Source organism: Dermacentor variabilis, chromosome 7 (assembly GCF_050947875.1).
Source record: "Dermacentor variabilis isolate Ectoservices chromosome 7, ASM5094787v1, whole genome shotgun sequence".
Classification (NCBI taxonomy): Eukaryota; Metazoa; Arthropoda; class Arachnida; order Ixodida; family Ixodidae; genus Dermacentor; species Dermacentor variabilis.
This window is the reverse complement of record NC_134574.1, coordinates 124,106,153-124,134,038: the sequence shown is the minus strand read 5'-3', so window position 1 is coordinate 124,134,038 and position 27,886 is coordinate 124,106,153. Positions and strand designations below refer to the sequence as shown.

The following is a 27,886-nucleotide window of genomic DNA, read 5'->3' as shown; positions in this document are numbered from 1 at the left end:
GCGGTCCACACAAAATTGTTGCCAATTTACACAAAAGCGGTCGCTTGTATTGCGTTTGACATTTTAATACATTTTATACATGCATCTGACCTTATGTCGCTCCTGAGTTAGTTGTGAACATGATTCAAGGTAAGGTATCCAACTGGGCACCATAGTACTGAGGTAATTTACAGATAGACTGGTGGAGCATTTCCTCAAACTCATGTGGCCAAAATGGGTTCTTAATACCGCCAGTGGAGAAAGTGAAAACAAAACTCAAACGCAGTTCCTGAAGCCCCATTTGATGCATACTACACCCAGTAAGTAAGCGCAAGCGCACACGAACGTACCATGCAGTAATAGAAACGGACAATTAAAGTACAAGCTCCGCTTTCAAATGTTTATTCTTTATATGACCAGGCCAAATTCAATTCCCTGGAGCAACTAGGTCAGTGTGCCGTAACAAATGTCGAAGTATTTTCGCATGTTTGGGCACTTTTCAGGCAAGGAACCTTCCCTAAGCTTGTTGCATTGTGTCGTTGGTTCCTTTAGAATGTGCTCGTATATCACATTTTTTTTTTCATCTCATTATCAGTTAACTGCAGCGAAATTTAGGTTGGAGAAGCGAAGTACTCATCGAGCACTCATTGAACGGCTCTCCCTTCCGCCTCCTGGTAAATTTAATGTGACGAATCAAATAAAACAATTAGTCATGTAGTGAACTAAACGCCTCACAATGCATGCGCGTTTAACAGTTGCTTTAAAAAGAGCAAGAAATATCTTTTTACACTATATGCAAAATATAAATTTAGAAACTCAAGGACACTGAAGAAAAAAAAATAACGTGAGATGTTTTAGTAAATTATCTTTCTGCAATATCAAAAAAAGAAAGCCACTCGAGCTTACCTTGAGAGGGTATCTTGATAAGCTAGGAAAGATGTAAAAACGAAAGACGGCTGGTGCTGCCACCTTCAAGGTACAGCATCTGCTAGATGTGACGTCACAGACTTCGACGGCTGCTGAGGCCTAGATGATTTTATTCGGTAAAAATGAACTATGTTGCGTTTTACAGAAGGCTAAGAGCGAACTTGACAAATTTAGATAACTTTTATTAAGCCCCAATTGGGCCCGAATGCGAAAAAACATACTCTGAAATCCGTGACATCACACCGACGTACCGACACTGGGGTACCGTCACGAAATTAAAAGGAAAAAAATGAATCTTTGTCCTTCAACAACGGACAGGTGGTCCACCTGAGGGGATGCGGCGACGCCGTATTTCACACTCTGCGTGCACACAACTTCGAGCTCGTCGTGGTGATGTTGGTGCTCGCCCTGTACTTCATGCTGCTCTCCGTGCTGGCTAGTTCGGTGCGGTCTCAGATCAAGTCGCTCACCAAGATATACGATAAGTACTACACGTGCGTATGCTTAACTTGTTTCCGTCATTGTTCGAGAGGCAACTTGCTATTGGATGGCTGGGCTAAATGCATACTGTGTGCCCCCGCTAACGTTAGTCAAGTGGTTGTTTGTTTCATTTGTTTAGTTAATGTTTTTATAATTAGCGAAGTAATTAGTACGCAAATTATCTATTGGTGGCAGAAGATCACAGATGATCTAACGCCGTATAGGTCTCATTGCCGTATCTTGTATCAGTTCTTGTTTGCTTTTTTAACTTCAAGCTTTCCTAACGTTCGTTGGGACAACCTGTAACTATATTATTGCTGCCTAACAGGGGCCCTGGCATCCCACGCACTGCTTAAGTGGTTGTGGCCCATGCCGCGTATTTCAGCGACGACTGTCTCTAGTTAGTAAGAACAGAGGTTCTGCAAGAAAAAAAATATTATTTCTTGCAGGGCAAATTTGAATAAAACGGCGCACAAAAAAAAACTTCATACGTAACTGCGCACCCTATTTAACTAAGATTTGTTAATTAACATCGTAATAATAAATGTTAAACCAGCAATGCCAGCTGAACGTTTTTAGCTAATGGCGAGCTCATAACAAATCGGCTTTTAAAGCGGATCAAAATTTTATATTTACAACGCGATGGCGGGAGGAGTTCTGACTCATTTTTGGGGGTGACACGGAAACTGAGCGTGCCGGGGACGCGCGGCCTTAAATTTGCGTCACGTGAACACGTGACTGGACATGTGACATATGCCGTGGCGCTCCGGCCGAAGTGTCAAGTTCAGCTACATGAGGTGATTGTGACCTCAGCTGCAAGTCTGCGTTTGGTTTTGGGCTTGTCCCCTGAAAACTCGGAGGAAACAGGCTTTGGGGCTGGTTGACAGCATCTGCACATGGTCGTGCATGCAAAGCCTATGTCATTTTTTTTCTATGTTTTGAGCCTACGCCACAACACGGGTTTCTTGCTTTTGTTTCGTAGCATGGCTATTACCGGTGTGATATAAATCTAAGGCGTGGTCATGCGTGATCCTGATGTCCTTGGTTTCAGTTTTGCATTGAAAAATGACTCAGGACTCATCGCCCCAGCGTGCTTCATATAAGTGTTATTGAACCGTTTCAAAAGCCGATTTATTGTAAACTCGCCATTTGCCATAAATGTTCTATTTGCCCTGGCGGTCCAGCATCAATAATTTTAAAGTTATAGGGTAATCCTCAGAGTCAGTGATTATTTTAGCAAAAGTATACATAAAGATGCGGTTGTCTGGAGTACAGACAAAAAGCGTAAAATAGTCTTGATAGGGTCTACTGTTTCATTTTGTTTGGTGTACCCCCTATACAAAGTCTCAGTAATTAGGCTGCTTACGGATCCGACAGGAAATTGTCTTATCGCTTTTTTTTTCGCGAATCTTGTCCAGCACAAAGTATTATTCTATCTTGAATACCCTATTTGTTAGAGACTGGTTTGATGGACACGTGGGGAAATACCGCAGTGATGTTGTAGGCGACGCTCTGGCTGAGCAGTTGCCGGCTTTGATCGCCAGGCTAAAGTTCCCTGTTGCTACAATCCACCGCCACCACCGCCACCACCGCACCACCATACGTGAAAGTAAAACTTGTTCACCTTTATTTATGGCCGCGCAAAGTACACTTCGATAAGAAAAAATGAACTGGTATTGAACCAACAATTCTTATTTGGAAAATTAATTGCTTATTGAGTAAATTGGTTTTCTTCACTAACTGTAATCTTTTTTCGAGCGTATCAAGACCGCTACTATTTCCCCGGCCTAAACCAGAATTTTGAGGTATCGGAGAAGCATAACATAACTTATACGCACAGCCTTGCAGGCTTATACAATAGTTATTTTCGCAAGCGTCAAAGAAAAACACTGTAATGTCACGCTGTAACCTTATTATAATACCCGCTTCTAACAACCACAGCTACCATTTATTTTGCGAGACATGTCATAAGATATGATGTCATAATTTTTAAACTACCAAGAGAGGTACATTTTTCCCAGAATCGCGATGAGAATTGGTGAATGTTGAAGAAGTTCGGAGATGAATAATTATGTTTACTCGTTGCATGGTTGTCCTGTGTGAGGGAATTTTAAAGCGAAAATACATAAGATTATGTTACGTATTACATAGAATTTGCCGGTAACTGTTCTCTTTGTTCTTGCAAGCGGGCTTCAGCAATAAGGGCCTAAATAAAAAGCACGTCACGCCGCCAAAAATCCGTAAAAAATTTGCATTGCTTAATTCTTTTCGGTCGGTGAAGCGATTGAAAACAGCGAGTGCTTTGCAGATTTGCTTGGAATAGAGAAGACCCGCAACGTAGCTCCACCTTAAGGTAAATGCAGCAGTAACGACCATAACATTCCTTGTGTTTCAGCTGCTTCCCAGAATGTTAAACTTGTTTGACACCTATATGAGGAAATTCAGCATATATAGGTACCGCCCTTATTTCGCCGTCCTTAACCTTGTATACAAACACAGGTGAACGCTCGTCGTAGCAGGAGGAAAATCGGCTAACAGTGGGAAAGGTGAGAATCACCGCAACCTGTTTAGAGAGCCGAGTTCTTTCTTTAACACAGGCTTTCTCATACACTGGGAGCCATTTCTGGTTTTCATATGATATGCTTCAAGAAACAGCTTGATCAATACGTCATCAGAGCTTTTTTTTTCTAGAGTCGTCGTCATGGCCCTTGTCTGCATAAAATTCCGGCAGAGACATCAATGCGATTAACAATGGAGCAGTGCAGCAAGACACGTTATTTGCACCTCCGAAACGCGTCATGTATTATGCGTGCACTGTTTCCAGGCTCCTCGCTCTGGACACGCTGCGCCATCTAGTGACGCCGCAACGAAGTCCACCTGTGGCACGTGTCTAAATATACATTCGAAGAGCGTTGTCTCAGCGTATACGACAATCAAGGAATCGATTGCGCTCTATACTGTATAGATTTTAAAGTACTTTTTGTTTTGCCCTTAAAGGCCGGCACGCAGCTGATGTCACACAGTAAGTGACCCAAGTTTGTCCAATGGTTGGTTTTACAACACGGTTCTCTTAACACAGGTCACTTACCTAGTGACCCAAGATGGCGGAAGAACATTTAGAGACGTACCGCCGTATTCTCAAACGATCCTCGACTCGAATCTCGTCCTCCACTCCACTGGACACCACCCGTTGTCTAAGAAGACGTTAAGCTTCTCAAGAATTCTCGCGGGTTGTCAGCGAAGCTCAGTTTGCACTTCCATCGAAGTATCATCTCCTTTCTTGCGCCTCCCTCTGGCTAAGCCATAGTGAAAGTACTTTTTCCGAGGGCGGCCAGCAAATGACAAATAAGCAGTGAAGACCTTTTGGAATCCGGCCCCTGGTTTTCAGCTTTCCTGCTGTGTCACACAAGCACACGTGTATGTGTAGTAACTGTGTTCGAGCTATCAATTCTCTTCACACGTCAGTGTGAATACTTGCAAGTCCCAATGAGGCGTACTAATCACGGCTAGTTAAGTAAGCGCTTGAACTAATGTTACCGCGTGTACGCAGTAAGTACAATCTTATCGCGTGTTATATTGAGGAAGGACCTTTCAGTTAGATGAATGCCATCGATGTCTAAGTGCTTCTTTATGTTTCCTTATTTAAGTTTTCTTTGTGTTTTCTGTGGTCCGGTTTGCGCACGCGTGTTAACTACGCTGCTTTGTTGGTATCTGTTGAGTGACCAGAGAGTTGCAAGCCATTCAACTGCTTAATCTGCCACGTTTACCTCGCTTTCCTCCTCACTGCACTTTTATGAGAAATAAAGTCAATGCCGGGACAAGGCTGACGGCTACAAAAAAATATACTCTGATTATACGCGTCGATATTGCGCCGAACACAGCCTTCTTTCTACAACGCGATGCACTATACAGCCCAACTTTGTGCCACGTTTAAACCGACTCCAGCTTTGCAAGTCTTGTTCGGCGATTGCGTTCATTTTGTGCCCTCAAACTGCAGGACTGTGTATCGTGGCCAGCAGTCCATGCTGCACGTGTACGAACGCTCCCTGAGGAACGATAAGGCGCGGAGTGCCGGAGTCGCTGCCGTGAATACGCCACGTTCTCCAGCGCCACTGCCATCCTCTGCCGACGTTGGGACCCCTGGCGGCCACCCTGTCTGGAGACAACAGCCGGACCCGTAGCTCTGAGCTCCCTAGTGATGATTGGGGACCTGTGGAGGTTCATGCGAAAGTGACACGTGCAGGACCGACAGCAGACTGAAATTAACGTAAATGACGAAAAAAGCATCAGATGCTATCTCTCCAGCAACAAGAAAAAGTTGGCGGAAATATAGCAGCTGATTGTGCGTTCGTGCGTGCGTGTGTGTGGGGGTGTTTGTTTGTGTGATATGAAGAGGCTAACCATTTGCATCACAGATTGCAGCCAATAAGCGAAGTTTCGCTGCTTCATTGGACGAGCAGTACCGAAGTCATCCATTAAGTAGAATTTATATGCCAGTGTATTTATGTGTATGTGTGGGAGGGGTGAGTGGGTATGTGCGTGTGCGCATTTGTGTGTGTGCGTGCGTGTGCGACATCGCCCTACTACATGCATTATTATTGCACATAGCACTTATCAACCCCTGCTTTTTCCACGGGCAGGCTAGCTTTCTAACAGCAGCATTGTACTTGTCATTTCCTTTCTCCATTCTAAGAAAACCTCACGTGCTCTCTTTCCGCCTCCTTCCGCAGCATCTGGAAACAGCTTGACGTACCTGAAGCCCGATCTACGTCGCATCCCCAACCATAACTACGGTTTCACTTTGACGTGCTTTGTATTTGTGATATTGAGCACCACTTTTACAGACTGCTCAAATCCTGACATTCGATTATTCTGTGTTCTCTGCCTGTGTGGTTCAGTAGCACATTCATGCACTTATTCTGCGTCTGCACGCCAGAGTTAGCCTTTGACCTGAGACTAGACACCTTGCATGGTGCCGTGAACGCAACCCTGAGAACGGCACGTTCACCAATTCTCTTGACGTTGCGCTACAAATTTTGCTGAGTAAGGAAGCTACAACCACATTTTAGTTTCGTTTTTATTCTTGTCTTGTCTGTATTGTGGTTGGTGCCATCGGGTCTCTTAAACAGGTTGCCCGCCGCAAACATTAAAGCCTAGCCTCGGTAAGCTGCACACAACAGGAGGTTAGGCTGTTTGTGGAAGCTGTCTGAATATTTGTCACAAGATTTGTTGATAGCACTTAGGAAGGAAAGGGGCGCCACGCTTCATTTCAGTCTGTTATGGAATGCGCTGATGCAAACAAAAGCAGTGGCTTTTAGGAAAAAAAACTCTAGGAAAAACTTTAACGGCGCAAGGACGTCACTGGCTGTCATGCCTATTACGCTTCGAAGGCGAAATATACATACTTCGCTTGTCAAATGCATCCTGAATACAGCGCATTAGCACATACTGCAGTAGAGAATAGTAGAGATATACTACTCAATTGAAAAAACTCAAGTCCTTGTTAGCGCTGTTTTTAGAAATCGTATAACCTAGTCCGAGAGGGGAATCCTCAATGGTCAGAGCTGTGATCTTGGGCCATATAAAACTATTCTTATACGTTCTTATTCCAATCTCCTGACGTCAAATTTCCGTGATCTACGACGTAAGCATCGGGCGGTAACTCACCCCGTTGTTTCAAAAGCCCAATCAAACGCACTCCTCGTTTAAGGTCACTTTTTTGCTTCAAAAGAGAATAGTATTGCATACGTTGAGCAGTTTTTCTTATTCAATTGGCTAACACGAGGCGAGGAGCACGCGCAAGTGAAGAGGGTTTTGATGGGGCCGAGTCAGCACAGTGATAGTGGACAACACGATGAGGAGGATGGTGCGGGCGTCTGCGATTGGTCCGCTTCCCCTTACTTAGTTTGCGGTGGCCGGTCGAAAATCGCGGCGACATGCAACGTAAGGTTAAACATGCCGCCAAAACAGATCCCCAGCAAAGCATGGTTCGCACAGCAATGACGGATATGTGCAGAAAGGACTTGATAACGTTACACTGCATGCAAAAAAAATTTATTCATCATCATCATCATCATCAGCCTAGTTACGCCCACTGCAGGGCAAAGGCCTCTCCCATACTTCTCCAACTACCCCGGTCATGTACTAATTGTGGCCATGTTGTCCCTGCAAACGTCTTAATGTCATCCGCCCACCTAACTTTCTGCCGCCCCCTGCTACGCATCCCTTCTCTTGGAATCCAGTCCGTAACCCTTAGTGACCATCGGTTATCTTCCCTCCTCATTACATGTCCGGCCCATGCCCATTTCTTTTTCTTGATTTCAACTAAGATGTCGTTTACCCGCGTTTGTTGCCTCACCCAATCTGCTCTTTTCTTATCCCTTAACGTCACACCCATCATTCTTCTTTCCATAGCTCGTTGCGTCGTCCTCAATTTCAGCAGAACCCTTTTCGTAAGTCTCCAGGTTTCTGCCCCATATGTGAGTACTGGTAACACACAGCTGTTATACACTTTCCTTTTGAGGGATAGTGGCAACCTGCTGTTCATGATTTGAGAATGCCTGCCAAACGCACCCCAGCCCATTCTTATTCTTCTGGTTATTTCAGTCTCATGATCCGGATCCGTGGTCACTACCTGCCCTAAGTAGATGTAGTCCCTTACCCCTTCCAGTGCTTCGCTACCTATCGTAAACTGCTGTTCTCTTCCGAGCCTGTTAAACATTACTTTAGTTTTCTGCAGATTAATTTTCAGACCCACCCTTCTGCTTTGCCTCTCCAGGTCAGTGAGCATGCATTGCAATTGGTCTCCTGAGTTACTAAGCAAGGCAATATCATCAGCGAATCGAAAGTTGCTAAGGTATTCTCCATCAACTTTTATCCCCAATTCTTCCCAATCCAGGCCTCTGAATACCTCCTGTAAACATGCTGTGAATAGCATTGGAGATATCGTATCTCCCTGTCTGACGCCTTTCTTTATAGGGATTTTGTTGCTTTCTTTGTGGAGGACTACGGTGGCTGTGGAGCCGCTATAGATATCTTCCAGTATCTTTACATATGGCTCATCTACACCCTGATTCCGTAATGCCTCCATGACTGCTGAGGTTTCGACTGAATCAAACGCTTTCTCGTAATCAATGAAAGCTATATATAACGGTTGGTTATATTCTGCACATTTCTCTATCACTTGATTGATAGTGTGAATATGGTCTATTGTTGAGTAGCCTTTACGGAATCCTGCCTGGTCCTTTGGTTAACAGAAGTCTAAGGTGTTCCTGATTCTATTTGCGATTACCTTAGTAAATACTTTGTAGGCAACGGACAGTAAGCTGATCGGTCTATAATTTTTCAAGTCTTTGGCGTCCCCTTTCTTATGGATTAGGATTATGTTAGCGTTCTTCCAAGATTCCGGTACGCTCGAGGTTATGAGGCATTGCGTATACAGGGTGGCCAGTTTCTCTAGAACAATCTGACCACCATCCTTCAACAAATCTGCTGTTACCTGATCCTCCCCAGCTGCCTTCCCCCTTTGCATAGCTCCTAAGGCTTTCTTTACTTCTTCTGGCGTTACCTGTGGGATTTCGAATTCCTCTAGGCTATTCTCTCTTCCACTATCGTCGTGGGTGCCACTGGTACTGTATAAATCTCTATAGAACTCCTCAGCCACTTGAACTATCTCATTCATATTAGTAACGATATTGCCGGCTTTGTCTCTTAACGCACACATCTGATTCTTGCCTATTCCTAGTTTCTTCTTCACTGTTTTTAGGCTTCCTCCGTTCCTGAGAGCCTGTTCAATTCTATCCACATTATAGTTCCTGATGTCCGCTGTCTTACGCTTGTTGATTAACTTAGAAAGTTCTGCCAGTTCTATTCTAGCTGTAGGGTTAGAGGCTTTCATACATTGGCGTTTCTTGATCAGATCTTTCGTCTCCTGCGATAGCTTACTGGTTTCCTGTCTAACGGAGTTACCACCGACTTCTATTGCGCACTCCTTAATGGTTCCCATGAGATAGTCGTTCATTGCTTCAACACTAAGGTCCTCTTCCTGAGTTAAAGCCGAATACCTGTTCTGTAGCTTGATCCGGAATTCCTCTAGTTTCCCTCTTACCGCTAACTCATTGATTGGCTTCTTGTGTACCAGTTTCTTCCGTTCCCTCCTCAAGTCTAGGCTAATTCGAGTTCTTACCATCCTATGGTCACTGCAGCGTACCTTGCCGAGTACGTCTACATCTTGTATGATGCCAGGGTTCGCGCAGAGTATGAAGTCGATTTCATTTCTAGTCTCAACATTCGGGCTCCTCCACGTCCACTTTCGACTAACCCGCTTGCGGAAAAAGGTGTTCATTATCCGCATATTATTCTGTTCTGCAAACTCTACTAATAATTCTCCTCTGCTATTCCTAGAGCCTATGCCATATTCCCCCACTGACTTGTCTCCAGCCTGCTTCTTGCCTACCCTGGCATTGAAGTCGCCCATCAGTATAGTGTATTTTGTTTTGACTTTACCCATCGCCGATTCCACGTCTTCATAAAAGCTTTCGACTTCCTGGTCATCATGACTGCATGTAGGGGCATAGACTTGTACCACCTTCAATTTGTACCTCTTATTAAGTTTCACAACAAGACCTGCCACCCTCTCGTTAATGCTATAGAATTCCTGTATGTTACCAGCTATTTCCTTATTAATCAGGAATCCGACTCCTAGTTCTCGCCGCTCCGCTAAGCCCTGGTAACACAGTACATGCCCGCTTTTTAGCACTGTATATGCTTCTTTTGTCCTCCTAACCTCACTGAGCCCTATTATATCCCATTTACTACCCTCTAATTCCTCCAATAATACTGCTAGACTCGCCTCACTAGATAGCGTTCTAACGTTAAACGTTGTCAGGTTCAGATTCCAATGGCGGCCTGTCCGGAGCCAGGTATTCTTAGCACCCTCTGCAGCGTTACAGATCTGACTGCCGCCGTGGTCAGTTGCTTCGCGGCTGCTGGGGACTGAGGGCCGGGGTTTGATTGTTGTATTCATATAGGAGGTTGTGGCCAAGTACTGCACCAGGGTGGCCAATCCTGCTCTGGTGAGAGAGTGCTCTGGTGAGTTTGTGCAAAAAAAAAATTTATTATACGCAAATAAATCCTTGCTCCCCGAGCAGCTCGGAGTTGCAAGTGCCAGAGCGATTAGCAAGCAGCCACTTTCAGAACTTTCGGAACGAGGCAGTAGCCGGCTATTCAGGAACAAAAATAAGTTCTATTCGATATAATAATGCGTCTTTAACATGTGCACATCATTTTGACGCGGTGAGTTTTCGGGGTTTTGTGACGTCGCGTGACAGGCAGGTGAAGTCGGTGCAGCCTGAAAACACTTGAACAATGGCAGCGGGCTAATGGTGAAAAATTCGTCGAATCAGAAATAATTATTTTTGTTTCGTTTGTTCTAATCATGCATAATCGGTGTGCATATATTATACCAAATGGGGCGTTTTCGTAGTTTTTGTGACGTCACGTGAAAGACAGGCGAAGTGGGGGTATCGTTGAGGGCTGATCGCATGATTAGAATAGACAAGTTCGGAATAGCTTTACGTTATAGGTCCCCTTTCTATGCGCAATGGTAGAAAGTTATCCTTGCCAGCTAACTTTCGCGGAGGTTATCACCGTAAAAGGTGAAGTTTCTTTGTGGATCTTATCAGGAGCACTTAGAAAATAGGCACAGGCCGTAGGCAGCACAGAGCGACAAAGTATATATATATATATATATATATATATTCCACTTCGCTTCTCTGAGAGGCAGGCCATGTGTCGAGTGAGCTCCTGAACAACACTTTGAAATGGGGTGAACGTGGTTGAAAGCATAGATCCAGAATTTCGGTGAAGTACGACGTGATGATAAAGCATTTCTCTCACATTTAGCACTAAATCGCCAATAATCTTTTTCACGACTTTTACAAGTGTTATAACGACGCCGATGGTGCACGCACAGACTTGTTTGTAAAAGGCGTTATGTTGGTTTGCCGAAAGTACTAGACCATCTGCAGGGCTAAACAGCGCGTGGGCTATGATGTCACGAGTATTAAATGAGAGCCTGTGTGTTTATCTCTCTTGCGCGCACAAAGCTTGGACCCAATTTACAAGAGTACAAGATATTGTTATGCTCAAACAATGGCGTGTGCTTAAAAAATAAGCTCGGTTGTGATGCATACAGGGATTTAACTGTGGCATATAAATATGTCCTGTACATCAATCCTTATTCCGAAGGCTCCCGGCTACTGGCCTTGTTTGAACTGACCCTGTTCCTTTCGTTAGCCCAGCATAGTTGACGAAATTGAGCAAGTCTTTTATATATGAACCCAATCAGTACACCCGTACACTCTATGCACCAATGTCTTGGCTGAGATTCATTGAGTGGAACCTCTTGTGACAAGAAACTAAGTTGATTGATTGATTGATTGATTGATTGACTGACTGATTGATTGATTGATTGATTGATTGATTGATTGATTGATTGATTGATTGATTGATTGATTGATTGATTGATTGATTGATTGATTGATTGATTGATAAATCGATCGCGATATTGGGCTATCACTGCTGAGTACCATTTCATTTGCCAACCGTGATGACAGCCAAGCAATACTTACTTTAACCCGCTTCATCTTCCGATAACTGCAATGGCAGCTCCTGCCATTGCAGCTACCGCAAGAATGCTGAGAAAGAAGTCTTGTTTTCATGGCAGCTTTTTTTACAGCGAAAGTGTTTGAGGATAGGGTTCTGTGAAATTGTCATGTGTGCGAGCAAAAGCTATCGTCATCAGCAATGACTCGCGTCAATGCTCGCGCGTTCATCGTCTTCTTCCACAGCTGGCTCGTTGGCGCCCCGCGGCTTAACAGCACGTACGCGCTCGTACCACTGCTCGCATGTTCATCCTCTTCTTAAGTAGCTGCTCCGTTACCGCTCGTCATTCCATCGTTCACATAATTCCCCTTGCGCTCGTGCCACTCCTCGCGCTTTCGTCTCTTCTTCCAAAGCTGGCTCCGATGCCGCTCATCATGCCAGCGTCCGCTGTTAAAAACGGCCCGCTGAGATGCATGTTTTGCCAGCCAGTTGCGACAGCAGCGGCAACCTCGTCTCGGAACGCCACCGTTACGCTCTAGCCTCGTCGCCATTGTGACTAAACGGGATCGGCGGACCAACTATGGTTACTGAGCACACGGGAACGTCTCCTGAGACCCCTTCCCACGCGCCGGCCAAGACGCCAGACAATGGGCAGCGGCGGAGGCCACTGTGCAAGGTCCGCTCTGGAATTTATAGGTGCCGGCTGGTGTCGGGCGTGACCACCTATGGGGACGCAGGACAATGGACAACACGACGGCCGCGTTGCGAGGGTCGGCTCCGAGTGCAGTTAAAGTCGTACGTGTGTGTGTAAACCGTCCCGCGGAGAGGCGGCTTGTTTACGATGGCGTCGAACGTTTTGCCTCACCTAGGGATCTAGGGAACACGAAGTGTTTAAAAACCGCTGTTGTGCGGCTGCTCAACACTCTCTCTCAAGCAGTCATGTTAGACTGATGGACTCTCTCAAGCAGTCGTGTTAGACTGGTACTTTTCTAAGCAGTCATGCTAGACTGATGTAGATACTGTAAATAAACCCATATTCCTCGTTCTCGATTAGAAGCAGCCCTTCCCTTCATCAACGTCCTCAGCGTGGATAAGTTGAAGAACGGCATGGGCCAGCTACCTCCAAATTCATGCCGGACTCCAACCTTGACAACGGGTTATGAGCGATGGGATTGAGCCCCCAACCATAACACCCCATACTGCCCCTCACGCTCGTGCTCGCGCCTTCGTTATCGTATCCTTCCAGAGCTAGCTCTGACGGCTCTCATCATGCTAGTATTCCGATACTGTTTCTCCTTCTGCGAAGGCGCTGACAGCACTAGCCCACTACCAGTCAGTGCGGTGCCTCAGTATATCGCGAAATGAAAACATGAATGTGTATAACGAATGTATAACACGAATTAACGTGAATGCATGAAAGTAAATGGGTATGCCTACCTTTCGTCACGATGACCACCGATTAGACAATAAATGAGTTCGCACCTTTGTTCAAAATTCTTTGTCACCGCTTTGTCGTCTGCTACCCAGCTTCGCTGATCCTCCAGCTTCACAGAGTAGAATGGCTAACTATTTTTTTAGCCAGAGCAGTCTACTCGCCAGCACACAAATCGCTCAACAAGCGACAAGAAGAAGCTTGGAGGCAACTTCAGACGAACACTTACCCCAACCCCGTAGCCTATCACGCCCCGACCAATACCTTAATACATTTAACCATTGTAAGAAAAAAAGCGGATTACTTCCACATTGTGTGGTCGTGCCCAGCGGAAAATCACACAAATCACGAAATAAGTAATACCGAGCAGTGGGAAGCCGTGTTGCTCAGCTCCGACCCTGACCTGAAGACCAAGGTCATCAAGAGAGTTGAAGAAGCCGGCTGGGCCCAGGGGCTCGTGGCTGCCTAACCACAAGGTCACCTGTCAATGCCTTGTGGATGGATGGATGGAGTAACTTTAGAGAAAGGTCCTGCGAGCTACGGGGCGCAAGGTCCCATAGAGCGGGCTACTCCCACGTTGGGACCGGGAGTTGTAACTCCCTGGCCGCATCGTGGGCTCGCTGGACGGCCCAGAGCTGCTCCGCCAGGTCCGTGCTGCGTAATGCGTCTTGTAGCCTGGCGGAGTCTTGATCCTTGTTTGCGTGGGTCCGACCACACGGCCAGAGCAAGTGATGTACGTCTAGTGTTCTATGGCAATTTTCGCAATATGATGTTTTGTATAGGTCAGGCATGTAGTGGTGGAGTCTGTTCTGCGTGGGGTACGTGTTTGTTTGAAGCATTCTGAACGTCAGGGCTTGAGGCCTGGTGAGCTTATTGTGAGGTGTGCTGTATATTCTGCGGTCTAGATAAAAGTGCTTTATGATCTCGTTATATGTGGAGGGAGGGTCCCGATTCTCGCTGGGATGGTCACGACCAGAATAGGGGGCGTCGCGGAAGGTTAGGTCTCGCGCGCTCCTGTGAGCCATCTCATTGAGATTGCGAGGGGCGTCCTCGATATCTCCGAGGTGTGTCGGGAACCAGCAGATGGTGTGATGCTGCAGCGTTGCGGATCTATTGATTATTTGTAGTGCTTGTCTTGCAACTGCTCCTTTCTGAAAGGCTTTGATGGCCGAGCGTGAATCGCTGTAGACGTGGGTGGTAGTCGGGTCTGTGAGCGCGAGTGCAATGGCAACCTGTTCTGCTATCTCGGACTTGTGGGTCTTGACTGTGAGAGCGTTTCTCACTTGACCTTGCTTATTGATCGTGGTGGCAACGAAGGCTTTCCTGGTTGGGTACTGTGCCGCGTCAACGAAACAGGCTAGGATCTTCTTATCACGTATTTCGCGCAGGATGAACGATTTACTCATTCACTCCTTTATGTTTCACACGTTAGTTTGTCTTACAACGTACTACAATTTCTCGCTGCCAGCGTCCGTGCCATCGTCATAAAATTGAGAGAAAGGGAGCGAGTAAGACTATAAGATTGATGTATTTTGTTTTGATTTATCATCTTTCTTGCTTTTTGTTCGAGTTTGTTGCCGTCATTCTTTTTCTTTTTCCTCATGCGCGATTCTTTTTCGCAGCTCCACCGTAGTGGGTAAGTGCCAATAATTACGAAGAAGAACAAGAGCTCAAAAGATGGCATTAACACAAAAGGGTCGGCACAAATCTAGCGAAATTCTAAGGTAAGTGCTCTCGACAGAAGCGCGCTATATTATCATGGAGTATCTGGTGTCATAGCTGTAACGAACGTACATTCTTATCAGCGCCTACAAAGCTTATAGCATCTCATGCAGAGAACTTTTAATGTGTTCACGTAATACCTCGCATTGACGTCGTGCTTGGCCGAATTGTGCGCAAGCAGAGCACTGTTCCCGTAGCCGCGGAACATTTTTGATTTTCTTTAACTTTCACCACATTGCTCTATCTCAAACGGTAGAAGTTTTGTTTCTCTCAATATGGTATACTGCCTAGAGCTGCACATACACATATTTCATGTATGGCTGTTGGTAAGGCTGCACCAAATTAAAGCAGGGCGACAGACGTTTAGAAGTTCTTCGTCTGACAGAATATGGACTTCGTCGTAAAAAGTTAATGTACCTGCCATGTGATCTTCGTGTACACGTTGGCGCCGGTGACCGGCGTGCAAACACTGAGTAGATTAGTCCTGATGAAATCATGCCTCTTATTTAAATAATATGAAACAATTCATTCAACTCCTGCTTTTTTTTCGTGTATGGGAGATGCTTTCAATTTTAACAACGATTGTTAGAACGACAGAATTATTTCCTATTAAGAGACCACGTCTTTCGATCGTGATTTCAGTCAATTTTTTCCCAGTGAACCGCTGCACAGTGCATTTCCACCAAAGTTCTCTCGACGGTATTTTTTTTTCTTTTCTTTCCAGAACTAGCCCAGTCACAATGCAAATACTCAGGGAATCGGAGCTCCAGTTCTCCGTGGACATGTACGCACAGCTGCAATCCCAAAACAGAAACTGTGAGAACATCGTGTTCTCCCCATTCAGCATTGCCGTAGCCCTTACCATGACCCTTGCCGGCGCCCGAAACAACACCGCCGAACAACTCGCCACCCTCCTGCGCGTCAGAGACCACCAGGAGAAGGTTCACGACCTCTACGCGAAATTTCTCAACAAGCTCTCCAAATTCGCCCCGCACGTCGAGTTCCACGTGGCAAACCGGATGTACGGCGACCAACAATTTCCGGTGCGAAAGAGCTACCGATCGCACTTGGAGAACTCGTACGGCGCCACTATCAGGTCCGTCGACTTTGGGAAAGACTCCGACGCGGTTCGAGTCGAAGCGAACGCATGGGTCTCGGAACAAACCGCATCTAAAATTCAGGAGCTGCTACCAGCTGGAAGCGTCTGTGCTGCTACTGCGCTGATCTTGCTGAACGCTATTTACTTTAAGGGCTTCTGGAGGTCACCCTTCGAGGAAGCCCACACGGCACCTCGCGACTTCCACCTCGACTCAAAGAACACCGTGCAAGTGGACACAATGTTCCAGGAATGCGAGAGTTACAAAATAGGCAGCTCCAAGGACCTCAGGGCCCGAGCTCTGGAGATGCCTTACCGAGGTGGCAAGGTGTCCATGGTGATCCTACTTCCAGACGACGTGGAAGGCTTACCATTTCTAGAAAAGCGTATTTCGTCGGAGAGACTCCATACGCTTCTCGGAAGCCTCCAGACGAACAACAGTGTCCAGCTTAGTGTCCCCAAATTCAAGCTCGAGCGTAGCCTCGTGCTCAACGACGTTCTCAAGGCCCTCGGTGTCGTGGACTTGTTTACGCCGGAGGTCGCTGACCTGTCGGGTATCTTCGAGGACGGCAAACCAGCAGTCTCCGGCGCAGTCCACAAGACGTTCCTACAGGTTGACGAAGATGGCACAGAAGCTGCTGCTGCTACAGGAGTGGTCATTCAGCTTCTCTCCGCTGTCATAAACCTGCGGCCGACATACTTTACAGTCGACCATCCTTTCATGTTCATAATCAAGACTAACGAGCCAGATATAATTATCTTTGTTGGCTCAGTGAGGAAACCGTGAAACGTGCAGCGAAGCGTGTTAGCGCACGCTTTTTCTTGATAATTCAAAAAATTCGGCATTTTTCTTTCCTTAGGTTGAGAGTGCTAACTATATAAATTTTCCGGACTCAGATAAATACTACTAATAAAATTGAATTGCCCTTGCAGTCTTTTATAAATCTGTGTCCGCCTTTTGCCGTCGTTAAATTTTCGATGATTGTTGATGTGTTTCACGGTGCGGCATTCGTAATGAAAGACAGTTTTCGTAGATATACTCAGGTTCACGTTAAATAATACCAGGTGGTTCAAGTTATTCCAGAACCATCCACCACGGCGTCCTTCATAGCCCACTGTGAAGTATTTTGGACGTTAAAGGCCCAGAATTGGAATTCGTGTCGTTTTCGCTTGGTTTGATTAACGCGCTGTCGTACAGCCTTGGTACATGAGAACATGCCTGTGCACCATAGCTCATTACGAATGTTACCATTCGAGCGTGGGGCGCGATCTCATTACTGTTTCTTGAAAGGGCAATTTCTGTACACAAAAATTTAAAATTGCGCTAGCTGCCCAGTGCCCTCAGGCACCACTTAAGCAGGAGAAGCCGCCAGGCAGCGCAGCAGTGGGTCTGTTAAGGGCCCCGAAACTGTACAACTGAAGCGAGGTACTCGGCTTTAATGGAGTTCTCGCCGAAGAGCCCCGCTACGAGAGGTTGCGAACTTTTGCAATGGAGGCCCAAGGTGTTGACTAACACCTCATTGTATTCGTCCGTGAAGCGATGCCCACCCCACCTTCTTCTCCAGTACAATATTGAGATCTATGTTCGAAGCCACCGTCACTCACTCCCTGAGTGAATTAGGGTTGCAGGCATTTTCTTACTAAATGCCAGATATGCACTCTGAAGTCGCGATTGCAATTGATTTGATAACTGCTATTCAGTTCCCAAGTTCGCTTGTTCTTTAGGGCATTAAGACGTTCTGTGTTCGCAATTAATTTGTATAAATCATGTCATTTTAACAGCATAAATAAATATTAGCTCTTTCGAGAATATTGATGTTTCGAAATCTTGGTCTTATTTTGGGCAATATCATCGTCATTTGTAACTGTATTTATTACTGCAAACGCCGTCGTTTATAGTGCTCTAAAAATATATTTTGCGGCATCTCTCCTATCTGAGGTGTTGCTTTGTGAAGTTAAACACGGCGTATGAATCTGTGAGCCACAGTTCATGTGGTTGCCTGCTTATTATAGGGACTAAGAAGTCGAAGAAAATAGGGGTTCACTAAATTTCATTTGGCTATTAAAGCGATGCCTGTCTTGGACACTGGAAATTACCTTTAAAATATACTGTAGGATCTAAGCCGAGAAGGCGTAAGGATAGAGTAGAGAATAACGTGAGGAAGACAAACGTGATGTTCAATAGGCTGGGAAGGGAACTACAATTTATGCTTGGCAGTCAGCCTCTTGAATCTGTGCAAAGGCACATTTATCTATGCCAATTACTCTAAGAAGAATAAGAATGGCTGATAAGAATAACTCATCATGAGAAGCAAGTTTACAGAAGAATAGAAATGGGTTGGAGCGCATACGACTGGCATCAGCAAATCAAAACCGGCAGCTTACCATTATCGTTGAAAAAAAACAAAGCGTACAATCATCGCACCGTAACTCAGAACATCTTCATCATCTGCACCCCCAGCGAGCGTAACGCAAGAGCATACGCCACGGTGCAACAGATCCGCATGAAAGATACTACGTATGGGTCACAGTGTACCCGTTCCCACCCGATAATACCTGCAAAGGAGTAGTCCGAGGCATTGACCTCGAGCTGAACGACTCCCAACTCCGAGAACTGATCGTCACGAAACGCAACCACAACGCCTTGGAGGTGAAGAGAATCAAGAACACCACAGCCGTGACAATCCTTTTCCAAGGAATGCAAGTACCAAGTTACATCTACTGCGCAGCAAGCATTGCTCGATGTACTCTCTTTCGCACACACACGGAAGTTTGCTATAACTGTGGCAACATCGGTCACCGCGCGGATGTCTGTCCTAACCCCAACAACACGTGGTGCTGGAAGTGCGGCCTCAAAACGCCACCAGAAAATCACCAGTGTACCCCTCACTGCACCCTGTGCGGCGGAACACACCCCACCGCCGACAAGGACTGCAAGCGCAAGTTTCAAGTTCCTTACACGTGCGACAACGACGCCGCCGCAGACGGAACCGATGCGGCCGCCGCCGCTCATGAGGACCGAGCGGCGCCAGCCACCACGACTTGAGCGCCACCTCGGGAATTTCCGTAGCGGCCACAAGGAGTCGCTCTGTCACGTCGAGCTTGGTGACGCAACCCACCGCCCCGTTTATTAAATAATGGGGTTTTACGTGCCAAAACCCCTTTCTGATTATGAGGCACGGCGTAGTGGAGGACTCCGGAAATTTCGACCCCCTGGAGTTCCTTAACGCGCCCACCGCCCCATTCCAAAGGGTATGCTCATAACATCCATCCATCCATCAATCCACCCGAGCGCTGCAGCACCCTCTACAGCAGCCGCTCCCGCTCCGGGGTGCCCCCTACATCCGGCCACACCGGACTGACGTGGGCCGACCGAGTACGAGGGAAGCAACACCAGCAGCAGCAAGAGGACGTCTCATCTACCAAACAGGTAACGCGGTCTTTATTGCCCGAGCATAAGAGCGAGATATTCACAGCCCTACTATAGGAACTAGCGGGTCTCCGAGCCACAATACAAGTGCTTTCGGCGCAGCTTAACGACGCGAAATAGCAGATTCAAACCCTTAAAACTCCCAAGATACAAACGTAACAGTAAGCAAAGCCAAACGCAAACCTCCTCCGTTCCCAGAGACGGAAGAACGGAGTGATGCACCGCAAGACACCCTAGGCAACATTCTGCGCCTCACGCGAGAGAACCTAGAAAGTATTCATGCCCTAGCGAATCGTGTATAGGTGGTCAAAAACAAGGTCGCCATAAAAATTTAAAACAAAGATAGTCAGCCACAACAGATGGACACGACGACGCACCCTTCGTCACCAATAAATCCCCTGCAAAAACCATCATGGCTAACACGACACGGGATACTTTAGAAATCTGGCAGTGGAATTGCGCTAGCTAAGCGAAACTCAAATCCTCGCTGCAACAGTACCTCAAATTAAACCCAAAAACCTGCACGTAATACTATTACAAGAAACTGTATATGAAACCCTCACGCCTTCAGGGTACAGCTCCGTCTCCCAAAGAGGAAGGGACGCCAGGAGAGGCATCGCGACGCTCGTTAATAGAAAATTCGCGCACGTTGTTCATGACGTCCTACCGAAAAACAGTAGCATCGAGGCGATCCTGATCGAGCTCTTATCTAACCGACTTTTAAAACAAAACGTTTTTGTACTAAACGTCCACAACTCCCCAGCGCACTACAAACAATCCTTCCACACGATCCTTACTAGAGCCACATCATTGGCACGAAACTCACCGCTCATTATCGCAGCTGACTTCAACACGCCCCACCCGTTGTGAGGTTACCCCATGCCTAGTGACAGCAACCTCTCGCGCGCAATGGACGACCTGTCCCTCACCCTGGTGACGGACCACAGGTTCCCCACCAGATTGGGTACGTCGACGCAACGCGATACTACGCCGGACATCACGTTACTCCGAAATGTAGCAAACTGCACATGGACGAACATGCAAGAGAACCGGGCAGCGATCACTTCGTCATACGCACAGAAATAACAAACACGACGGTCCCACCCTGATCGTTCACCCTCACAGACTGAGATACCTTCCATAAGTTACGGAAGGAAGACACGAACGCGTACGACTCATTCGCGGAATTGCTCTCTGCGATAAAGGCCGACGTAACTAGAGCCACGAAAACCATACAAATGGAACTGGAGGTCCCAAGGGTTGACCCTCACCTCGCACACTTACTCGAGGTCACGGCTTCAACACTTACGCGATGGAGAAAGGAACGTCTCAACAGACGCCTGCGCAAACGCATCGCGATCCTCAACTGAGGCATCGACCAATACTCTATTGAACTCACAAGACTCCAATGGCACGAACTCTGTTCGGCGGTCGACGGCCGCATGCGGACCGGAGGTAAGTGGAACCTCCTGAAACGCATGTTAGACGACATCCAAACAAAGGATAATCAAAGCGACGCGCTAGACCGACTTCTACACTCACATAAATAGAAATGGGAAACGGAAGAGTCCTTCCTGGAAGAAATTGCCAAAATATCTTCCGCTAGGCGACCCTCACTCCAACGATTACCCGAGCATAAAGTACGAAACCACTCCCGAACTAGACGCTGCCTTCACGGAACCAGAAGTCCGAGAGGCGCTACACAACCTAACAGCAGGTCGGCCTCAGGACCCTACGGGGTAACCAACCGAATGTTACGTAACTTAGACGACCAAGCCATTACATTACTCACAAAAGGCATCACCCACGTGTGAGAAACAGGGGAGGTACCAACGCAATGGCGCACTGCCACGGTGGTCCTCATCCCAAAACCCGGCAAACCACTTAGCCTGGACAATTTACACCCCATCTCCCTTACTTCATGCGTGGGTAAAGTAGCCGAGCACGTCATTCAAAACCGAGCGTCACGCTACAATGAGGAACATGAACTCCTCCCACACAACATGTTAGGGTTTCGAGCCTACCTATCCACCCAAGATGTCATGTTACTCCTAAAGAGAGATCTTCGGCGTTAAAACAAGAGACGTTCGAGGCATCCTCGCCCTAGATCTCACGAAAACATTCTACACCGTCTCGCACCGCTTCGTACTGGAGTCTGTGGCAGGCCTCTGGCTCGGCCCGAGATTTCACTAGAACGTACGCTCCTTCCTAAAAGCCAGAGAAGCCCGACTGCGAGTCTCAAAACTTAAGTCGGGCCCCTACACGTTCGGCTCCGTCGGAACACCGCAAGGCTCAGTCATCTCTTCATTACTATTTAACATGGTGATGATGGGACTCACAGAAAAACTGCGAGACATCCCGAACGTAAACTGCGCTCTATACGCAGACGACATCACCATCTGGAGCACGGGAGGTTCTTTGGCAGACATGGAGCAGGCATTACAGTCTGCCCTAGATGCCACGGAAGAGTACCTACTAGACGCTGGAATGAAACTATCCTCCAAGAAATAGGAACTCTTACTATTTCGCAAGTCTTGCCAAGGAGTGCGCTACCTAACGCCTCTCGACGAACTTCCGATCGCACTACACACAAGAAATGGACAACAGATTCCACGAGTCAACCACATACGCATTCTTGGGCTCCTAATAGAAGCCACCGGATGCCACGGACACACGAGCAAACACTTAACCGCCAAAACCAAAAACATGATCAGACTGATCCACAGACTCTCGGGGCGCAGGAAGGGTCTCAGCGATGATAACCTTCTGCGCGTATACCATGCGTTCCTTGCGAGCCACATTAATGAAGTCGCCTCTGCCCACAACCTGACGAAAATGGAAAAGACGAAACTAAACACACTCATGCGCAAGAGCATCAACCAGGTCTTGGGCATTCCGCAAAGACCAAGTACAGCAAAGGTTGATCAGCTCGGCTTGCACAATATCGACGAAGTGATCGAGGCCATGACTATGGCGCAAATACTCCGCCTATCCTAGTCCAAAGCCGGTAGACTAATCCTAAACGAAACTAATGCCTCCCCATCTCCCTATCTCGAGCACGCGGTTACCCTACCGAGCGAAATTAGACAACTACAAAGTCTCACCGTTTCCAAGAAACATCCACCCACAACACAACGTTGGTAGCCGCCGGGCCCGCGCCCACGCGATTTTCGACCGCACCGACGTGGGTCGTGAAGCCACCGTATTTGTGGACGCGGCCCAGTACGGCAACAAATCCACTGTCGCAATAGCAGTCGTGGACGGCAACGGAACGTTACTACCATCCGCATCGGATAAAACGACCACCAGCGCTAAAGCAGGAGAGATAGCCGTAGCCATCACCATGGCAGACCCCACATGTATTCACGGACTCGCATGCCGCAATTCGGGCCTACGAAAGTGGCAACGTATCTAAAGAAGTAGCGCGTATACTACTAGCGAGCTCAAAAGAAAGCAAACGATGCCTCTCCTGGTTCCCCGCTCACATGGGGAAAGACATTCACCCGCAAAAACCAAACCTCAATAAAACGGCCCACGACCGTGCGCGAGAACTTGCCCGCCGCCACGGTCAAACGGCCTCCGAGGGGCTGGACATTCAGTTTAATGACCCGCTACTCATTTACCAAGAAATCACCTCACACTATCGAAAAGGCAGAATCAAATAACCGCTCCCGCACGCCAAATTCGAACGCGCGCAGGAGGCCGCGCTTCGAATGCTACAAACGGATTTGTATGTGTCACGAGGCCTACTAAGTCACTACAACTCAGACATCCCGGCAAATTGCCCACACTACGCAGAACGTTATTGTTCACTCTCGCACATGTTATAGCAATGTACCGCCTTACCAAAGGGCCCTTTCTCCAGTGAGCCCAAATGGGAAGAAGCCCTCAAAAGCCCGGACCTCAAACTCCGACTCAAAGTCGTCCAGAAGGCCCAAGAACTGGCGGAGCGTCACCCCGTTCCCGTCCCGACTTGGGCATCGCCTGCGGTTTCGGTCCGAGGAGCTCCCCGCGTGGGATCTCCAACGGCCTAAAACTCCTGAGGACCTCAATGAAGTGCTTCACTGACTGACAATCATCGCATTCTACCTGTGCTAACATATGGGGCAGGAACGTTTAGGTAAACAAGAAAAATTTAGAAGAGGTTAAGGGCCTACAGGAAGCAATATAACAAAAAATATAAGGCATAGCCTTAAGAGAAAGGAAGACTGCGCTTTGGAATAGATAGCAAACGGAGGTAGCCGATTTTCTAGTTGACATTAAGCTGAAAGAATGGATATTCGCAGGTTCTGTAATGCGTAGGGTAGATAACCGGTGGGTCATTATAGTTACAGAATGGATGCCAAGGGAAGGGAAGTGCAGTCGAGGGCGGCAGTGAATTAGGTGGTGTCATGAAGTTGGGAAATTTGCAGGCATAAGACGGGGTCGGCTGGTGCAACACAGGAGTAATTGGGGATCATTGAGAGAGGCCTTCGTCCTGCAGTAAACATAATGTAAATGATGATTATCATAATGGTTATCATAATGATGGCTTATTCATTTAATACATATTTGCCACCCTTAAAGGTGTGAAAACAACCGCTCGAAGAAAAAATTCCACGGAAGCTTTTTCTCACGCTTTATGCGTTCCAACTTCGTACTGATATACTGATATCTCTATCACCCCTGTCATCATCAGGAACGGAAGACAAAATGGACAATTCAAAATATCAAGCCGATATATTTTTCAGTTATAATATTTATTGTTACTAATCCCTCTCTCTCGATTTCAGTTAATTCTTCATTTATTCTCTGTGGCCCCCTGCTTCGCCAATCTCCAGTAGTGGGTAAGTGTCATTCATTGGTAAAGAGAAGAAGAGTGCTAAAGATGGCACAAACGCAGGAAGATCGAGGGAAATCTGCTGACAGCTCAAGGTGAGCTCTATCGACGGAATTTCAGGCTATAGCCTCGAAGTGGCTTCTTAACTTATAGTAGACATCAATTGTTTGCTTAGCTCCGGCAAAGGCCATCGCATCTCGTGAAAAAAAATCCCAGTGTGTCAATGTACTCATTGGCATTACCGTCTGTTCGCCAAATCATGCGTAAACAGAGAACTCCGGGACGAAACCAGAACATTCGACTACTGAACGACTCATTCCGTTCCTCTCTCCCCTACCCCAGATTCTTGGTTTCTTTGAAAACGGTGAGAAGCGGCGAGTCAAACTCACTGAATTTCTACTATGCCGTTCGTGAAGATGGCCCAGAAGTTGAGAGAAGAGATACCGTCCCATTAAATAATACGTCCTTTGCAAGAACGTAGTCTTCTTCATAGAAAAAGAAAGTCATATCATCATATAATTACCGTTTTCACACTTTGACGCTTACGATCACTGTTCATATACATTACGTACGTGCCCCCAAGTGAGTTCTACAAAATTTAAAATTCATATTTCAAAACTTAGAACGAATTATACACATGCATCACTGATTTTTCTCTCTGGAAAATCACTTTAATTATAACAATATTTATTTCAGAGACACAATTATGTCTTTTATAGTAATCAACTGCCATCGAACAAGGGCTGCAGCCAACGTTTCAACAAGGTAGCTTGTCTTCAAGAAGACATGTCTTCTACAAGTCACCTAGTGGAAATTCCACTCGCAGGAATCACTTAGTCGAACAATGTTCATCCCTTTGTCTCGAGTTTACTGTGAACTGCTGTCTTATCAAAAATTTTGCATTGAGATACCGGGTGTTTTACTTGTGCTATGAGTCAATTCGTTCTCAGTCACCGTCTGCGAACCGCGCAGAGGAATTCCTTCAGTGGCTTTTCGCCGTTCTTGTTTCTGTCGTCCTCAGGTCTATCCCAGCCACGGCGCAAATCCTCAACGAATCGGTACTCAAGTTCTCGGTGGAGATGTATACGCAACTGCAGTCCCAAAACGACAGCGGCGAGAACCTCATCTTTTCGCCTTTCGGCATCGCTGTAGCACTTACCATGGCCCTCACCGGCGCTCGCAATAACACCGCCGAGGAACTCGCCAGCCTGCTGCACGTCAGAGACCAGCAAGACAAAGGTTGCGACCACTTTCCGGAATTTCTCAATCGCCTCTCCCGATTTGCCCCGGAGGTCGAGTTCTACGTGGCCAATCGGATTTACAGCGGCCAACAGTTTACAGTCCAGAGCAGCTATCGTTCGCGCCTCGAGAACTCGTACGGCGCAACTATCAGATCCGTCGACTTCGAGAAAGGTCACGAAGCGGTTCGGCTCGAAGCGAACGCGTGGGTCTCGCAACGGACCGCATCCAAGATTCGGGACCTGCTTCCGCCCGGAAGCGTCGACGCCGGAACTGCGCTAATCCTACTGAACGCTGTTTACTTCAAGGGGTTCTGGAAGTCACCCTTCAGAGCAGCCAACACGGCCCCACGCAACTTTCACCTCGACTCCAGGAACACCGTTCGGGTGGACACCATGTTCCAGCACAGCGAGAGCTACAGGCTGGGCAGTTCCAACGAACTCAGGGCGCGAGCTCTGGAGATCCCGTACAGAGGCGGCACGATGTCGATGGTCATACTGCTTCCGGACGGAATAGAAGGCCTGCCATTTCTGGAGAGGCAGCTTTCGTGGGAGCGACTGAGCTCTCTACTCAGATGCCTCAAGAGAAGCAACAACGTCCAGGTCAGCCTTCCCAAGCTCAAGCTTGAGCAGCGCCACGTCCTCAACGACGTTCTCAAGGCGCTTGGTGCCGTGGACCTGTTTACGCCGGGCGTCGCTGACCTTTCGGGGATGTTTGAGGACGCCAGGCCGGCGATCTCTGACATCGTCCACAAGACGTTCCTCCAGGTCGACGAGGAAGGCACGGAAGCTGTGACTGCCGCAGCCATAATGCTGTGCTCCACCCTCAGGAAATGGCGGCCAGCATACTTCGCCGTGGATCATCCTTTCATGTTCATAATCAAGAGCAAAGAGCCCGATGTTATTCTCTTCATTGGCTCGGTGCGGCGGCCGTAAAAGCCCGCCCAGGCTACTCGCAATAAATACCCGTTTTGTAATTAGTAAAATTACGTTTTTCTTTTTGATTCCTTCGGTCCGAAAACCCATATCATACTTTCCAGATTCTTCTATAAAGTGGACCATCCCTTCTAATCACACTATTTTCTGCCTTTACAGACTCCCATAAACCGCATCCGCGTTCTGACATCTTAACATTTTTCGGTGCTTGTCGACGCGTCCCACGGAGTCCCGTTCTCGAAAGGAAAGTGGGGTAACTACCGCCTTACTCGATCGATGTGCTCTTCAAGCTATTGGCTTTTCTAAATCGTAAGCGGGAGGTTGGTAGCCTCTAAAATATGGTTTCATACGAAGCTCATCAGGCAAGCGTAAAGCGAGATTTGATGACTACTTTGTTAGAGGGTGCTTTCAGCACGTAGTAAGTTGTAGTGTAATATCAAGGTCTAAATGGCATTGCCTCAGTTGCTGAAATCGCCGAAGACATCCTGCTCAGCGCATGTATTATAGATTGTCACGCAGTGTTAAGAAATCGCGATTAAGCTTATGCTCATCATTCTTCGTAATTCAGTACTTTTGTTCGCTTGTTCCTAAGAGCATTTAATTATTCTGTGTTCTCAGCTAGTTCATGTTATTATGCAATTTGCACGGCTTAAATAAATATTTATACGCTCGAATATTCCGCCCACTCAACCTCTGCGTTATATTGAATAATATAAATCCTGATGGGTAATTATATTTATTATTCCAGACATTTGATTTTTTTATAAAGTCCGAATCTCTTTCTACAGTAACTTTTGTGCCTCAGGTGCGGCTTTGAGAGGGTAAAACGTGCCAATGGATCAGTCAGCTGCCCTTTCTGTGGATGGTGTTGTGGTGCCCCAGTCGTAGTAGGAGCTGCGTAGACGCATGTTGAGGTAGTCCCAGCGCTGCCTTTAGTGCCGTACGGAGAAGGGTGTCAATCTGGTGCATCTCAGTCTGAGTCAGGTTATGATAGGGAACGTGGTAGGTTAATCGGCTAATTATGAGGGCTTGCACAATTCGGAGTACGTCTTTTTCTTGGAATCCTTGTCGGTGGTTTGTAATGTGCTTTATCATGTGCGTTACCTGGGTAAGTTGTTGGCGGAGCATGTGGGGTATGTGTGGCCTTTTCGTTGTGTTGTATGTGAAGGCCTAGTACACGTAGTCTGTCTACCCTTGGAATAACGTTGCCATTGAGATGCAA

At 47.0% G+C, this 27,886-nt stretch overlaps 2 protein-coding genes across 2 annotated transcripts; both read left to right on the top strand.

The window, feature by feature from the left end:
• Window positions 1–15,885: 15,885 nt before the first annotated feature.
• Window positions 15,886–17,028, top strand: LOC142588831 (iris-like). Its single transcript, XM_075700649.1, has one exon. The coding sequence runs from the start codon at window positions 15,886–15,888 to the stop codon at window positions 17,026–17,028; it is 1,143 nt and encodes a 380-aa protein (XP_075556764.1).
• A 7,510-nt stretch (window positions 17,029–24,538) lies between these two features.
• Window positions 24,539–26,690, top strand: LOC142588830 (ipis-1-like). The gene is made up of 2 exons (XM_075700648.1): window positions 24,539–24,585; window positions 25,512–26,690. The coding sequence occupies exons 1-2, from the start codon at window positions 24,539–24,541 to the stop codon at window positions 26,662–26,664; spliced, it is 1,200 nt and encodes a 399-aa protein (XP_075556763.1). The 3' UTR covers window positions 26,665–26,690.
• Window positions 26,691–27,886: the final 1,196 nt, after the last annotated feature.